Source organism: Ischnura elegans, chromosome 11 (genome assembly GCF_921293095.1).
Source record: "Ischnura elegans chromosome 11, ioIscEleg1.1, whole genome shotgun sequence".
In the NCBI taxonomy this organism is placed as follows: domain Eukaryota; kingdom Metazoa; phylum Arthropoda; class Insecta; order Odonata; family Coenagrionidae; genus Ischnura; species Ischnura elegans.
This window is the reverse complement of record NC_060256.1, coordinates 9,240,314-9,257,358: the sequence shown is the minus strand read 5'-3', so window position 1 is coordinate 9,257,358 and position 17,045 is coordinate 9,240,314. Positions and strand designations below refer to the sequence as shown.

Here is a 17,045-nt window from a genome sequence, read left to right as displayed (position 1 = left end):
TACATTACATTGGGTTTCTATATGTACTTTACGGCTTTTGAATATAAAAGATCAGGTTTAACAAATGCCTAATGGACCTAATTCTATGCTAAAATGCTTATTGAAATTACATTTGAAAAAAGGTCGATTACGGAGAAACAGGTGATGAATTACATGGTCATGCTCCGCGACCACATATCGCCATGCCTGAGAGGATTGAAGTAAAACCGAAGGTGGCGTCATTGAATAATACTTACATAAAAATTACCGATCGTATTCATGGCACGATTTCCAATTCCTAGCCTCAAATCGCAACGAGGTCGTAGAGAGACAAAGAAGTAAAAGGAACGCGGCGACGCGCGATCGATCGTCACATTTTTAAAGCGGAGCGGAAGCAGCGGAAGAGAAAAGAGCAAGCGAGTAGTAGGGGCCATTTGACACGTGGACGGAGGGTGACAACGGTTGCCAAGCGATCTCCTCGTCTCGCATTGGCGGCAAGAAAGTGACAGGGGCAGGGGGAGGGAGGGGGAGTCTTGGTCTCATACGTTTAGAGAATGTTCGAGAGCAATCGCGGGCTTGCTCGAAGGACTGACTGAGTGAGACAATCCTCGTGATCAGATGGAAAGAATGGAGAATTTCCACTTCAAAGGAAATGTACTAAACAAGCGATTTTCGGCTCCTGCGGATAAAAGTGGAATGCCTGCATCCGATATCTTGCGGTGGGTCTGATTTTCTGATGACAACGATACCTAGATCGTTTGTGTTTTGATTGTGCTTCCATTGGAAATGTCATTTCAATGAAATTTGTTACGAAGAAGGCGATGCATCAGAATTTTGATAGAATCTGTGTAATGATATTATATTTGGGTAAACTTTTCTCGGGATTCCCACCGGGTTAATGTTTTTATAACGGCCAACGTTTCAAGTACCGTATTGATTTATTTAATAAATCAATATTCAGCCCTGATGATGAGTGCCGAGACGGTACTTGAAACGTTGGCCGTCATAAAAACATTAACCCGGTGGGAATCCCGAGAAAATTTTACCCACATTATTCGCCGGGAAAGCATAAAATCATATTTGATATTTTATTTGCTAACCTCTACACATTTTTGTTCGACCGAGGTAAATGAATATTCAAAAAGAGCTCAAGACAATTCAACATAGTTTTGAGGCAAACCACTTTTTCTGTCCATCTTCAATATAACGCAGCCATCTATTAGACTTTTCATCATAAACAGAAATGATTTTATGCGCAAAACCCATTGACAGAAAAGATGCCAAAAGCAACAGCTCTAGCAGCCCAAAAGATTGACACAAAACACGTTCATTCGAAATCTCTGCTTATGCCATTTTCGACTGGTGTCGTTTTGGAATCGCCGCTTCAAATTGTTGCACCTTGAAGTTTTGAGCTCTAGCCTTGGCATCCGTTGCAGAATGTTCATCTGCAAAATCCTACAGTTGAAGTAACTGTCGCTTATATTAAATTTTTATAGCCTGATTTTCTCCTTATATTTCATCGACTGACGGTAAAAATTGATATACGTAAAAATTGATAAAAAAGTAATATACGTGCTATATTTCCTGAGAAGTTCATCTGGATACTCACACTTAAACATATGCAGCAATGACATATCAGAGCGTAGAATAGGTTTTGGTTCCAGCCAGAACACTCATGACGTTTAAAAAAATAGGTGTCCGATATATGAGTATAATTTTAGGTGTTTTGCAGTGTGAAGTTAATGATAAAATTGTATTGCAGCTTTCTCTCCGTGATGAGTCTCAACCTAGTAGTAAAAACATTAAATCCAAACACGTAGCTTACTTTAAAAAGGTTCTGCTGACTCTGTAGGCTAGCCATAGAATTAATTTCAAAACATATTGAACAAGTTTACCTGCATTGAAAAACAAATCTGGCTCTCTGTGATTGTATTATTTATTAGTTAGAAGTTTCTTTAATTTAAATTTAATTATTTCCGTTATCTTCATAGAAAATTCCATCAATTTTAATGCCCCCTTTATTTGATTCTATGGAGTCAATATTGAAACTTTATTGGGTCAGAATTGTAAACAGACAACTTGTTCTGTGGAAATATAACCGCAGGAATGTTCTATGCTCCTGTTATATAATGAAGGGCATGGAAGGATATCACAAGAGACATGCCTCCATATAAACGATTTTAATTTTTCCTGGTGAATAGTTCTGACGAATATTTCTCGGGTTCTCAGCCAGGTTAATGCTTCTATAGAAGCCGACGTTTCAGAAGACGACTTGCCTCCCATCCTCAAGGCTGTGTTAGTGTGAAATTGGACTTCCATAAAGTAACACAGCCTTGAGGATGGGAGACAAGTCGTCTCCCGAAACGTCGGCTTATATAAAAGAATTAACCTGGCTAAGAACCCGAGAAATATTCGTCAGATGCCTCCATACGCTTGAGTTATTTATTTCCGTCGTTAGAGGTGTTCGGTGAAGACGAAGCGGGAAGAGAAGCCTCTATTGCTGTCGTATTTGAAAGTGTTGTGATGGTTACGCGTTGTTTATTTTTAAATAAATATTTTCTATCTATTTAGGTGAGGGAGGAAGTGTTTCTCGCTTGTGCACATGCTTGGCAGAATGCATTTGGGACACGACGATTTCCACTCATTCAACGTTTTCGAAGCCCTCGAGCGTCTCTTGAAACTCCACAAAGAAGCATGGCCGTGGGCGCGTGAAAAGTACTGCGGAAATGTAAGTTATTACCTCCTTCTAAGTTCAATAAGTGATGACTTGTACTTACGGATGGCTATTTAAACTTAAACTGCAAAAATGTTTCTCAGTTTACGATGCGAGGAGACAATGACTTGGAACTAAAAAAGCCTCGTTAAAATCTTCGTTGATATGATACTATCACACCATTTGAACGATAGGGCGCAATTTTTTTTAGATGTTTTGCCTCTAAATATTTCTCAACATGTTTTAGCTTCTCGAAAGTGAGAGCGTACTAAGTATTTATACTTCAAATCGTGTCTTAAGTACGATTTTCCACGAAGTGTGATGCCATATTATTTATTTATCATTTCTCTATCCTTAACCTTACAAATTTTTTCACAGTTTCTGGAACGCAGGATATATCAAGTACAGCTATTTTTGCTAAAAGAGTTTTAACAAATAATTATGGGTTAGAATAGTACTTAAGGCACCGAAAATTAAGAGTCCTGACTGGCAGATTCAATGAATAAATGCGTGATTTGAATGTTTTCGTTTCTCAACGCAATATTTTTGAGCTATCGAAAGAGATATACATGACGAAATTGGCATCGTTATAATTAATGAAAAAGAGAGAGAGAGAAATAGCGTACACTCCGGGCATTTATCTGAAAATTAAACTATTATTAGATGAAAGAATGATGAGTCTTTTTCCCGTCATCACTGAGGAGGCCGGCCTGTCGAGAGTGAAAGGGACTGTCCATTCTTGATGGCCCCTGGAGCTGCCCTTCGTTGGCTGCCTCCACCCGTCCCTAACCGTTGGCTGAGAAGCGGCTACTTCAGAGAGCTCTACTGCCGTCAGGCGACGAAGAGGAGCGTCTCCTTTCCAAGGCCATCTAAGCTTGCGGCGGATATTGTGGGCGTAAAAACACTTGGAAATATTTTATGCGTGTACCGCATCGTTCTGAAGGACACTGCTTGCGTCGTTGAAATCTATTTTCTGTTATAACGCCTGGAATTTTGGGCAGGGAAATAAAATTTAAAAGCATTTATTTTTCGCAACTTTTTCAGTGTAAAAAGTATGAAATCTAGTCGATCTCCTGTAATGGTGGCGACATCCAGGAGTGATGGGTTTTTATCCATTATTTCTGTAAAATATTTACTTTTTTGCTATTGAGTCGTCTCGCGCTATTGGTCATGACGAATTTCTACTGTAACGGGTGAAAACTTTTCATGATGGAGAAATTTATTTATTTGAAAGTTGGCGAATTCGGTGATTTTTTTCGTCCATGTTTAGAATCGAATGGAAACGCCAATTCTAAAAAAAAGATGTCGATGGCTACACAAATTGTATTTCTGAGTCAAAAACTCCATATGCCAACTATTAGCTGTCTCAATAAAAAGTATTAGTACCTCAGGCATAAACAAACATAATATAGGCCTTTAAATATTTTTAAACCTCTTAATTAACACTTATCTGAACAATTCCGTGCTAATAGTACGGAGAACCTCGACACATGATTTTAGCCGTTATAATGCGGTGATTGAATTTTCTATATACTTGTATCGTTGTAACTTTGTTGAATTTGGTGTAAACTTCCATTTGACTTACGTACCAAGAGTATTATTAAGTCAGACCTGATACTTATGGAGTGAGGTTTTTAAAATTCAAAGCTTTCTGTAAAGGCTCTAAAGTCCTCCAGAAGTTCATTTGTCCAGAGTAATTGAAAGTGAAACTTTGGTGGTCGAACCGCTCTCTCGCGTGGCACTTCCTGTCCGAGTCAACACCACCGTCAATTTTGCCACTCGGGCGGATGTGCCGATCCGTTTATTTTGAAAGACACACAAGCGGTTAGCTTTGAGGTAAACACCTGGATTTTCCCTACTGTTTGAATCTGCAACCCTTAGGAGCCACCTCCTTGATCCACTAATTTGTTTTCACTCTAAACGGTTCTATGCTGGAGAACTTTCCTATACTCCCCACGAACTTACATCAAAATATGCTGTTATTGATTGATATCTCATTAGGAACAAACATGGATAACTTAGACTTATGAAAGGCAAATTATGCATTAGAAATTAAATTAGCCAAACATCGCATTTTGTGCATGAAATAACAGTCAAGAAAGTGTTTTTACTCTCGGGAGACAAATGTATAATAATTTCTAATGGTGATATTGTCATATAAAGACATAAATGATTGGCATTTATCATTTATCTATCCTTGACCTTACCAATTTTTTCACAGTTTGTGGAACGCAGGATATATCAAGTACAGATATTTTTGCTAAAAGTGTTTTAATAAATAATTATATATAACACTTAATAGTTTCCAGATGTGATATTCTCATGTGAAAAATGCGTCTAGCAGTGAGAACAATCACTAAATCGTATGCTACGATTTATTTGACATTAATGATTACTATTATGGATACTAATTGTCTTCGTAGGCAATTTGACCTTTTGGTGAGAAAGTCCCTTCAGAACAAAATCCACTCTTTTCGCCCGCCACTACTTAATTATTCGATTGAAGGGAAGTGATGCTTTTTTTATTAGCAGATTAAGATGCGATTCCGTCAGCAGGTAGTGGGTCGCCATATTAATGTAAGCGTCTATTAGAAGACGGCCAGTCTCAATTCGCCATCGTTTGGCAGAGTGACAACAGACAGGGTTGCGCAACAGCAGCTAAATTCCTGGAAACTGAATAAAGAGTAGGCACTTACGAAGAATCAGCTCTCTCTGTGGCGGAGGAAACCTGTTGTTCGCTTTTTAAGGCCCGAGGCGCTCGAGAACATAGAAGCAAGGAATGCCAATAATCTGTTGGCTGGGAGGGAAACCACCACGCCCTCAGCGTCACGATCGTGCATTTGCAAAAACTTCGCCCTCCTTCCATGTGCGAAGCGAGTTGAACGCCTTGTGGACTATCGGGCAGGGGCGAATCGTTCGCATTTCGCCGCCGCGAGTCCATATCGATAAATGCAGAGCTCTAACCCTACCTTGCCCTGGGTATTTTACACATTCGGTTACCCGGGGGTTATTTTTACGAGAGCTGGATTTAGACTCTATATAAATCCCTGAGACATTCCAGGCCCTTTAAATCCACATAGTTTATGTCAGTGCCAAATATGATTTTCGGATACTTTTTTTAAGCTGAAATAAAAGTAAAAAGTACAGTGAAATAGATAATATTTAACTCAAAATAATTTATTATATTATTTTACTGATTGTGGGTATATTTAATTATACCTGAGATTTGCTCCCTCGGAAAACTTTTGAGGTCCAGTGAGGACCCTAAGCTATCGGTTATATACTTAATGCGTAAATCCTGCGCTGGTTTTCATATTTTATCATATAAACAGCAGGCGCAAAACTTTTGTATTTAATATTCAAGTATGTCGCCAATGGAAGAAACAATTTTTAAAACAAGAATTGCGATTTTCATTGTTTTGAGTCGTGTAGCTGCGGTGGAACCTTCTTAGTATTCCCTACAGTTGTGTTCATCCATACCTTATGGTACTCCATCCATTTATTTCGAAAATGAAACGGACAATCGTGGAAAAGCAACATAAAAGTTCGCGGGAATGTTTCAGCCTCGCCTAGTTTCTCCATTAGTATCTTATATTTCTGAATTAATTCGACTCGTACGGTGACAAATGAATTGAGGATTCGAATTAAATTGAATAAAAAAGGATATCACTTTCTCCACTCAGAAATCGAGCAAGCTTGGTTGCTTCGTTGATTTTTGGGAAGCAATCCGATGCGTGGGGATTGGGAATTGATAATCTGTTTCGGCAGTTGGAATTATTTTTGTCATCTGTGAGATTTTAGGTCGTCGAGGTAGAGAGTGTGGAGTTGATTGTGAGGTGGCCGCGCGGATGAAAGCGTTTTGTCTCGTTGTTTTTGGTCCCGCACTCGTCTCCACCCCGCGCGCCCTCTCGACTCGAGAGAAATCCGTTCGCCCTTTGCTCGCGGCGATGCCAACTTTCTCTATCGGACACTCTTCCTCCACTTTTACTTCCACTCACATTCACCAGCCCTTTGGCCATTATTCCCCTTCGCTAACGATAGCTTTCCTCTTCATTTCCTCTCAGGGCTGTACACAAAATCTACATCGTCCATCCCAATACCACCAATGACTTCCAATTTGATTCAAAGTTTTTCCCAATAAAGGTTTAATTTCAAATTAGAAAAAAATGTTATTTTCGGATGCACGCATCAAATTATTGGCGTGGTAAGTTCTTGAAAGCGTTAATAATTATTTTGTAACTGCTGTTCAATTTTTGTCATAAAATGTCTGCAGGCTCATTGGTATATGATGATGAAATCACACCAACGGATGAATGAATAATCGAGGGAAATATATATTGATGTAAGACAATGCACTTGAATATTAAGCTATCACCTAAAATACAGGACAGAGAAAAATCTCGCTATTTTCATACGCTCGGTAAGGGAGTAAAGTTAAGCTTCAAGAATAATGTGTAACAGTTTGTTTTGCTTAACGTATTATTTAAAAAAATTGGAAATATTTACCCAAAAAATTACTTTGGAAATTTAAAACAAATTATTCGCGCATTACATTACTCTATTGTAATGTTACGGTAGCGATACGGCGGAAAAATTGAAAATGCAGAGAGTAGGCTTTTGAGAAGTGAGTGGCGAGGAGAATGGAGCGTGGAAGTGAGGGGCAATAAGAGAGGGATGGAAGAGTGGCGATGGAAGCAAACCACGTGGTCAGGGAGGAGAGGTGTTGAGGAGTTGCTTTGAGCGGTTCGAAACCTCCTTCGTGTTCCTCTTTACTTTCGAATCAGAACGGTCTTCCCTGCAATCGGAGAATCACGGTTCCTCCACTGCTAGACGAGGGCTCATTTTCTTCAAACCCTTTTTCCACTCCGCATTTTGTTTTCCGTTGAGCCAGAAAGTTAAGAGGTCGTCTTGTGTACTTCTTTTTCCGGACCAATGAAAGTTTGCCACGGACCGCAAATAGCCAATACGAGGGCAGCTGTTGAAAGACGCCACTTTCGAAAACAATCAAGTGCATCGTTTCGTCTCGGCTGAGAGAAATCTTTGCTGCTCTAAAACGCTTATTATCAGTCCTAAAGTAAGATTAATCATACGTATTTGATGTCCGTTCGTGTTCTCTCGCTTTTTCCCCTCTCCCAAAATGTTTTAATTGGCAGTGACTACAGCCGGACGTGATCCAATGTGGAACGGAAGCAAGGCCGACGGACCTTAGGCTGTTTTTGAAGGAAGTTAGCCTAGAATCAGATTCCTGAGCTACAGATATCAATATAAAGAATTGCACTTTATGGTAAGAACTCTTGTAATGAGCGACAAGAAAATATATTTCGCATATACATGAAAAAAATAGACATTGAACATATGACATAGGTTTCATATTAGTAACAGTTAAACTTCATGATACCTATGGAACGTTTATCAAACGACACAAAGATTTGACTCCTTTACCTGGACAGAATAACGATCGAATATGAATACTATTAAAGATCACTTATAAGACAGCAAAGAACATAAAATGAGCAAGTCACAGATGAAAATAAACAACGCCAATTAATGCCGTGAGTCCTGAGAAAGCGTTTGGGGAAGTAAAATGTACCTGTACGAGCTAACGGTAAATCTCTACCTCTGAGTTACAATTTGAATAACCATCTGTCAATTTAGACAAGAAGTTTAATATCGTTTTTATTCAATTGTGAACTCAAAGAAATAAATATGCACAAGTGCTTCGTCATTTCAAACGTTTTGAAGATGGAGTGCTCATCAAGAATGCCTAGAAAGCCAAATTCCGGGAGGAAAAAATTAAAAAGGAGGCAAAATAAATCCCACGGGACGATAATTCTAACCTCGAATGTATCACAATGTTTTAAATGTGAATAGTAAAATAGAAGAACTATAATAAACCAAGATAATTTCGTTTTCAGTGTCTAATTTGGGAAATGATTATTTAATGCGCAATTACTAACATTTTTTGGTAAAAGTTGGAGTACATTCCATAGTATAAGATGATCAAAAAATTTAACGCACGCCACTTGTAGCCTGGGAAAAGTGAATTATAACAGCTGTAAAATTATATTTAAGCACACAATCTGTATTATAATTATTTTTCCAACTATGAAAGATCTAATATTTAAAATTAGTGATTTTTTAAAGCTACGAATTGAAAAAGTAAAATTTACTGTTTATTTTGATCAATGCAATCTTCGAGGAACCTCATGAGGACCTACGTATTTAGTGGTCACGAAATAATAATACTCAATGTTGAGTCTCCCAGTTGAATTGAGGGCAATCAAAAGAGGGAGGGAAAAGAGTGGGAGAGACATGGGGAAGCACAAAAACCTCGAACCAAAATTATTGCAGAAATGGAATCTGATTGTTTCTCTACTCGTTACCATGGAAGTTGGATGCGGCGCAGTAGAGGTGGTAGATTTGGAGGTGGGGGGGAAATGAAATGGCTGCTGGTGGGAGGGTGGGGGGTGCGGAGGCTGAAAGTAGCGGACGGGCGTCTCGTGGCCTCGATCGAGAAGAGAGAGAGACGCCAAGGCATCACCACCCCCCTCTCATCCCCCGCCCCCCTAACCCTCCGACCAGAAGGGCAGACCTCCCTCCGAAGGCATTTTCCTTTCGTTTTGCCCTCTTCACCACTCGACTCTTCCAACACGTGACTCTGAGATGGAGGACGCGAAAAATACACCAGGGATTGAATTTTCAGGTGGAGACGGAGAATGCAAAAACCTGCTATGAGTGTCTTTGCGATGTTTGGGATATTGTTCTCTATCTGGTATGGTGTGCTCCTAATTTAGTTAATGTCACAATGCAGAGAAGGAGTCCAGGGTTGCCAACCCTTTATCCCTTCGCCTGACGGTGAACCCAGGCTAGAGCACATCTTAACGGAGAGGATGTTTCGTCTTGCAATGTACAGCCTTTATTTCATTGAAATAACACATGATTAATAGTTTAGTGCAACATTTGTCATATTGCTATACGAACTGGATTTGAGAACATGGCATTGGGCGGTTTACAAAGATTAACATGGGAAACGGAGCCTATTTGCCTGTACTGTCAACCAAATGTGGAACCCAATTGAGATAAATTTACTCCGATTCAGGGGATAAAAAGAACGGCTAAGCGTGGATGAGCTGTGTTGAAAAGTTTCCCATTGGGTTGCTTCCAGCCGATAGCTCTGGCAAAAGTCATCTCTGGGAAAATGATGAGGATGAGTAGTTTATTTACTTTGGGGAAATTCGATCGCAAAGGCCCAGCACACCTTATTCGTCTGTAATTGGGTATAACGAGGTAGGTAACTTAAAGCCTCAAAAATTACTTTCAAGTGATAATAAATGAAAGAATCTTCCAATAAAATGGTATTTCCAACGTAAAGTGCGCAAAATGGAGGTTAGGTGAACCCAATAAATTCTATCTCTCATGGGTTACTGATGTATTAACCAGGGAAGTAAAAACGGGGTGCGGTAGTCAGCGAGTGACCTATCTTCGTTGGAAAATAATCGTGTTAGCTACTTTTTTTGAACCATCAATGGATTCATACAATTTATCCAGTTTTCCACTGTCTTATTTCACTTCTAAAAGGAAAGTATATCCGATTCGTAAAATTGGTTTCGATGAGAATATTGCGTGCAGTGGAACAGAGAGGAGACTTCAATGCCCGATCGGTCGTTCCGGAGCGAAGTGATGAACAGTAACTTTTTATCGCTAACTGAGGAATTAAATGAGAAAGAAGGGTGATCAAGGGTGCGCAGTGAATCATGGTTGCAAATTCTGAATCTAAAAACATTTAATAAAATTCATATAAAAATCAACAATTAGAAACTTTTGGTGCTTGAATCAAGTAACTCTGATAAATACTTTTGGGAATCGATTCCGAAATAAATGAAAATTGATTCTCTCACAGGGTTAAGGTTTTGGTGATAGTTCCATGAGTTAATTATAAGGGAATGAAAGTTTAATGGAATATGCAGTCAAATATTAATGCAAGTGTGGTGGCTTAAAGCTGGCATTTGGCAAAGATTCCTGCAAATTTGATCATATCTTTCGGTAGCGAGACATTCCGATTTACTATTGATAAAAATCTAACAATGAATGCTTTGAATTCAATATAATTGACTTGGCGAAGCTAAAATATCTCAGACGTAGGAAGTTTCAGTTGTACTTCAATTCAAAAAGTACAATTTTAGAAAATGAATTGAAGCGATCAAGGAAGTGGAGAAGGTAGGCTACGCCTGTTATAAATAAGCATCAATTTACCGCTTCAGAGTTAGTTCGTGAGAGGTAGATGTGTGGCTGAGATCATAGTGGTCGACTCAAGGTTATCTCCACGTGTCTCAGTGTCTCCCCCTTCCACTCTCTCCCATTCGTCATCCTCTCTCTCTTTCACTTGCGCTTAACAAGAAATATAGAATACACACTCTATGACACGTAATCCCATTATAGTATATTAAAAGTTACGGAATTAGTTTCATCTGTATTTTAAGATTAGGTGATAATTTTTCTGCAAATTGAACGAATAAATGTTCTAGGGTTGTATCAACCAAAACTGAAAAAATACAAAAATAAATGCACGAACGCATTCCTAATAAAAGGCATGCCAAGGTTTCTTTTGAAAAGAAGTAAGAGTTGCTTACAAAAATCTATTATGTTGGTCATTACTGCTACCGCAAACATATGTTTCCACTAATTATTGAATTATTTGCTTGAATGAGAGTTCTATATAAAGCTATAGCAAATCCAACTATATGATAAATGCCAGATGACATTTATTGTATAAAAAATGAATGTATTATTATGAGGTGGATGCTTGCGGGTCATTAGAGCCAAATATATACAAATCCTGCGAATCAAGTATTCCAATCGATTTCCCCTAGCCTGCTACCGAATCGAAACTCGTCTCGGGGGGTATACCGTGCTTAAATGAGTCTAATCTGCCTACGAGAAAAAAAATTAATTTCTCCCCCTCCTCTTGTTGCCTTGAGGGACGGGTAAAAAAGGGACAGAAGAGATATTCCTCTTCCAGTTGGTCGAAAGAAAGTGTTAACGGTTTACTTTTTTGTTGGCTCTCATCGAAAAGAGGTTATGTGGCTGGACTTGATTCCGCCCCTTCCCGCCCCCCCCCCCGCCGTCTCTCGTTTTCCCCGCGCTCATTCCGCCTGGGCCTTGATTGCCTTTCGATTCTCTACCACAATTGCACCCGTTAAAACACCCCCTACATTCCTTAGTTGCTTGCATTCGTTTCTATTGAAAACACGCGGAACTAGTCTTTCTTTACTTTTACTGTTGGTGCGGTCATTAGGGGAAACTTGAATGTTCTAATTTCGGCTCTGTCCGATTAGATATTTTTTCCCTCGTCATCTAGTGACTACTCAACTTTCGCTCCGCCGAGTAAAAGATTCCTTAGTGATTTGCGCTTCAAGAAAAGTACGCGTGTCTTGTTTTGTAGCTTTAAGAATATAGGGAGCTATTATGTTGCTGGCCTTTTATATTTTATAGCCGCCGAGGCGTGTTTTACAGACATTTCCTTTCTCCATAACCACGGAGTTCTTCTGGAATGAGAAAACTAGCCATTGTTATGCGCTCTGTAAAAAGCGGTGGATATAATTTTCTTCCCTCAGTAATACCTTTTCCGTTTTCTCGTGCCTTTTATAGTATCTCTGGTTGAGTTACAATGACTGAGATGTTAACAAAAAAGATAAACTAAAGAAGACCTTGAGAATCAAGCATTTTATCCTTCATTCATATTAGCAATTATCACGCGAAGGCTTTGATTTATTGGTAGTAAGATTGAAAAGATTAATAAGTGTTACGGTGGTTTAATGTAACGGAGTGCTGCGATTCCCACACGTAACCATTTGATATTCGCAATTCACGATTTAAATAAGGAGTCTCAAAGGAGAAATCTTTTTTCCTTAGCGATGCATCCTACGCATAAAGTTTCTCCTGAGCTGACACCGTTCACGTCAGTGCCTGGAGGGGCAAATGTCGAGCATTTGCCGAACGGGGACACCTGCAGCACATCACGATCCCGAGTGAAATTCTCGAAGTTCCGAGAAGCGATCAGAGATGGCGAACCGACCGTTGTGTATACCGCTATTGCACTTTCGATTTTACTCAAGGCGGCCTTCGAGCAAGAACGGCGTCGGAGTCTATCCATTTACCTCGATTTTCCTTTCTGCTGTCGAGCACCAAATGAAAACTTACATAACACCTCGCCTGCGGTTCTAAATGAAGAGGGCTACCTACTAGTCGCTTCTTTTCGCCGAACTTCCCCATCGTACGGCGGCAGCGCAAGAATTCGTGAGGAGCATATCCGCAGGTATCCTTCTCTGGTTTGACCCCAGAATTTTATCCCCATACGAAACGAAAGAACGAAAAGCTTTTATACTTTCGACAATGAACTGACTAATTTTGAAGTGTTGGTCTTATGAAGACAACAGAAGGATTAGCGTATGGCAAGGACAATAATGGAAGACCTCGAATAAAATATATGGAACAGGTAAAGAAGGGTGTAAAGTAGATTAATAATGTTGGCGTCAAAAAATTACCTATATTGATGGTAGAATTGAGTTGCTGCGTCAACTCAACCTTGGGATTGTTGAACAGGGATGATGATGAATAAACTTCCACGTATTGGTGCCTGATTTCTAAAATAAATTTGTATTTGAGTCGAGATTTCGAACTTAATCTAGTATAATCTACTCTCTAGTCTCAATCTACTAAAAATGTATCTAGTTTCAATTTAATTATTAAGATTCATTCAAACTGAGACGTCACACACACGTTAATTCGGAGGCTCTAGCACATGGTGTGAATGGGAGAGGTGTTGACACGTAGTTAGGTTTCTTTCTCACCCCTGAACCAGGGTTGCCCCTCCGCCTCCTCACTGTCCATTCCAACTCAGGCGCGGCGGCGTCCGTGACTTTTTTGGGATAAGCATCTAATCCTTCCTGGACGAGGAAGCGACCTCCAGATTGAGAGGCAACACTATCTTCCTAAAGGATATGAGCACACCCTGCCCACAATGCAACGGATATCTCACGTACACGGTTCGTTGACCACTCGACCTCTCCAGGGAGGAAATTCAGCGCCAGATTCCATTTAAATGCGGCTTTCAATGTGCTCAGCTGTCCTTCGCTCTTCGGAAAGGCGCGCGCTATGACAAACGAGACTCCGAATGACCTCCGTAAGAGAATCACTCCTTTTTTGGATAAAACATCGCTTAAAATATGACTTTGAGTTTGAAATTGGATTGGCTAAAATGTAATGAAGGTGATAGGTAATTTGTAGGGTACGCTCGGCTGAATTAAACTTCATTGCGGACAGGCATCGGAATAAATACTATTTTCGGATATTGAAATAACTTAATATTTTAATTATCAAAGGAACTTCATTCATAGTTAGCCTTTAATCACAGATAAATATGTTGCACCGACCTATATTGATTTAATTTTCACAAATTTGAAATTTCTCGTTAAAATTTTCTGGAAAAAAACTGTCTTCGGATTTCACTCATGTTTTGAGACAGTAAAATCCTTATGGACGAGCAAATGCGTTTTCTCATCCATCAAGTATCACTGTTAGTATGGCTTTTAGTGATGCATAAACAAATTTTTGACAAACAAAAACTCACACAGATGCACATAGTAAACACACCTTAAATTTATATTGGTGTAATGATGCAAATAGTGACATTTCGTATATATCTATATATAAAAATGCTGATTAAATAGTTTTCAGGTACATGCATGTATATCACCGTGTAACAATTCACTTAGTACTTACCGATGCCGAGAAGGAGGAGGGCAAGCAAACTCGTCACCACGTACTTGGCCATCCTGTTCCTAACAAATGAATCGGTGCTGCTTTCACCTTTTTATTTATACGGGGTCTTAGCGCGCCTGCGCAGACCGGCGAGAATGGTACCCTCTGGTGGTGGGACGCCGCGGCTCTCGGCTGCGCCTCCCTCTCCTCACTTGTTCTTCCTTCCCCGCCCACCCCTCCCCCCTCTGCACAACCACCCACCCAACCCCTTCTCCTTCAGCAGCCTCCCTTCCGGCTGCTGCCTTTGAACAGCCCTCTCCTCGCTGAGCTCCATGGGCCGCCCGCAGCGATGCCCGCGGATGCACTCGGCAGCCGCCGGCTGATGCAGTTGCTCGCAATCGCCCAGAGTGCAAGACGCTGCCCCAAATTGTTGCTTCTCTCAGGCAAACTTTCATTGATCCGGAAAAAGAAGTTCACAAGACGACCTCATAACTTTCTGGCTCAATAGAAAACAAAATACGGAGTGGAAAAAGGGTTGGAAGAAAATGATCCCTCGTCTAGCAGTGGAGGAACCGTGATTCTCCGATTGCAGGGAAGACCGTTCTGATTCGAAAGTAAAGAGGAACTTGAAGGAGGTTTCGAACCGTTAATAAAAATAGAATATCCCCGTTTTCCATCTTCGTGGATATGTTTCAATCCCAATCGTTTAAGGTCATATCTGAGACACCTTTCAGGAATTAGAAAACGATGAAAGATTTTGAATCGAAGGCAAGGCATTGAAACTACGCAGTAACTTCTCGTCAGCATCTTAAAACTGAAGCTTAATTACTTTTTTAATTTACTCATTCAGTGCTATTAATCAAACGGCAGGCTAAACGAAAGCCAGACAACGAAAAACTGAGCATCCACGAATAGAAAAAAATTGTCTCCTTCAACGATGTCATTCCTCGTGAGCTCGGCATGAGTCCACCACTAAGGAAGCTTCATTACATCCAAAAAGCCTTCCCTACTGTTCTCGCCTGCACGAAATCCTTCCAAAGCAACCCCTCAACATCTCTCCTCCCTGACCACGTGGTTTGCTTCCATCGCTTCCATTCTCAGCTGAGTGAACAGAGATATTGCACACAGTTGACACGATTTGGGGTTGATGCCTTTGAAAACTCAAAGACTACGCGCTAAGCTGATGGAGAAATTAAGAGGACGTACACCACCTGCTCGACACAGTACTTTTTGCTGATTTTCAAATTACTCTAAAAAACTTATTCTGTCCCTTAAATACTATTTCCTTGAAATTCCCAGGGCAAATAAAGTTTACCGTTATAAATTTTTGCCTGTATCTCAAATTAGATTGCTTGACCTTTCAATTATTTTACAAGATGTTGTTTTTGTATTTGAAGTTTATACAAAAGTTGAACAGGGTCTACTCTGCTTCCAATGGAGATTTAAAGATGACTGCCTAAGACTGCTAACTTTTCTTTCACGCAGGGTCAGACCTCATCCGCTGAACGTTTAGAATTTTGAGAATGTTTTTCTTTTTTCTTCAACGCAGCACGAATGTCTTTGAACGGCACTCGGTAGAACGGAGAAGGTCGGGAATGTTTGATAATGTTCACGAAAGATAAGGACAATCATATGTTTTTACCTCGTTTTGTTAGTAATAATGCTAAGGAAATAGTTCTTCTGACACATGGTGTAGTAAAAAAATCATTCTCATTTCCCATATTATAAACACAGACAATCGATCGGTGAAGGCAAGCTTACATTGTTCTAATTATCTTGGCCGGACCAGTACCCGCTCTGAATTTCCTTCTTTTAATCATCATAATGTCTATATCATGTCATTCTATCCGTTCCTTCCCCTTCCTCGCTTGCACATAATCCTTCTACCTAACTTGGGTTTCAGCATCCCTTCTCCTCTAATTGTATTCTCCCGGTCCTTCGCCTTCGTGTCTACCCAAGTATTTCCTCACCTCATCTCCCATTGATTGCACTCGCCCGATCAATTCCCTCTTCACTCCGTCTCCTTCCTTCTCCACCAAAAACATTTCGTCCGTCCTCATCCTCCTGCCTTTGGGTCCAGTTTTCCGCTTCGTACATTTTTACGGATTCAGTAAAAAAATGCTTTTATAGTTGACATTCAAGGACATTGAAGGATAAATGTTTCGAGGGTCGGTTTGAAGAGGGAATCAGGGGGATCCTTTAGTGGGGACTGCTCCCAAGTGCACCTTTTGTGTCTTGCAAACGTTTTGGGGAGGCTGGAACCCCTTGACTTCGCAACTGGCTGGTTGACATTGAGATTTAATCTGATTTACGGTTATATACAAGAGCTATATTTAATATTTCTTGTCTTTAGTTCTAAAATGGAATGAATTAGAAAAACAGAGGATGCCACATTGGCAGTAAATAGTACAAGTTGGTAATCTATGAAGTGGATGCCGATGACATGGGAGCCCCAATTTTAAGATCGGAATTTGATGCGGCTGTAAGAGACCTCAGGATAAATAAAGCGTCTGGCATTGATGACATTCCTGCAGAACTAATTAAAAATTCAGGAGAGAAGACGTTGATCCAGCTATACAAAATCATCAGTGAA

General features: G+C 40.1%; 1 protein-coding gene across 2 annotated transcripts in view; it reads right to left on the bottom strand.

Annotated features, from left to right (window-relative positions):
* LOC124167526 (chitin deacetylase 1) overlaps positions 1-14,579 on the bottom strand; it is a 30,523-nt gene extending 15,944 nt beyond the window's left edge. For both annotated transcript variants that reach the window (XM_046545470.1, XM_046545471.1), the window contains exon 1: positions 14,474-14,579. In XM_046545470.1, the coding sequence (XP_046401426.1) occupies positions 14,474-14,525 (52 nt within the window). In that variant the 5' untranslated portion in view covers positions 14,526-14,579. The remainder of the gene's footprint in view (positions 1-14,473) is intronic.
* Positions 14,580-17,045: the final 2,466 nt, after the last annotated feature.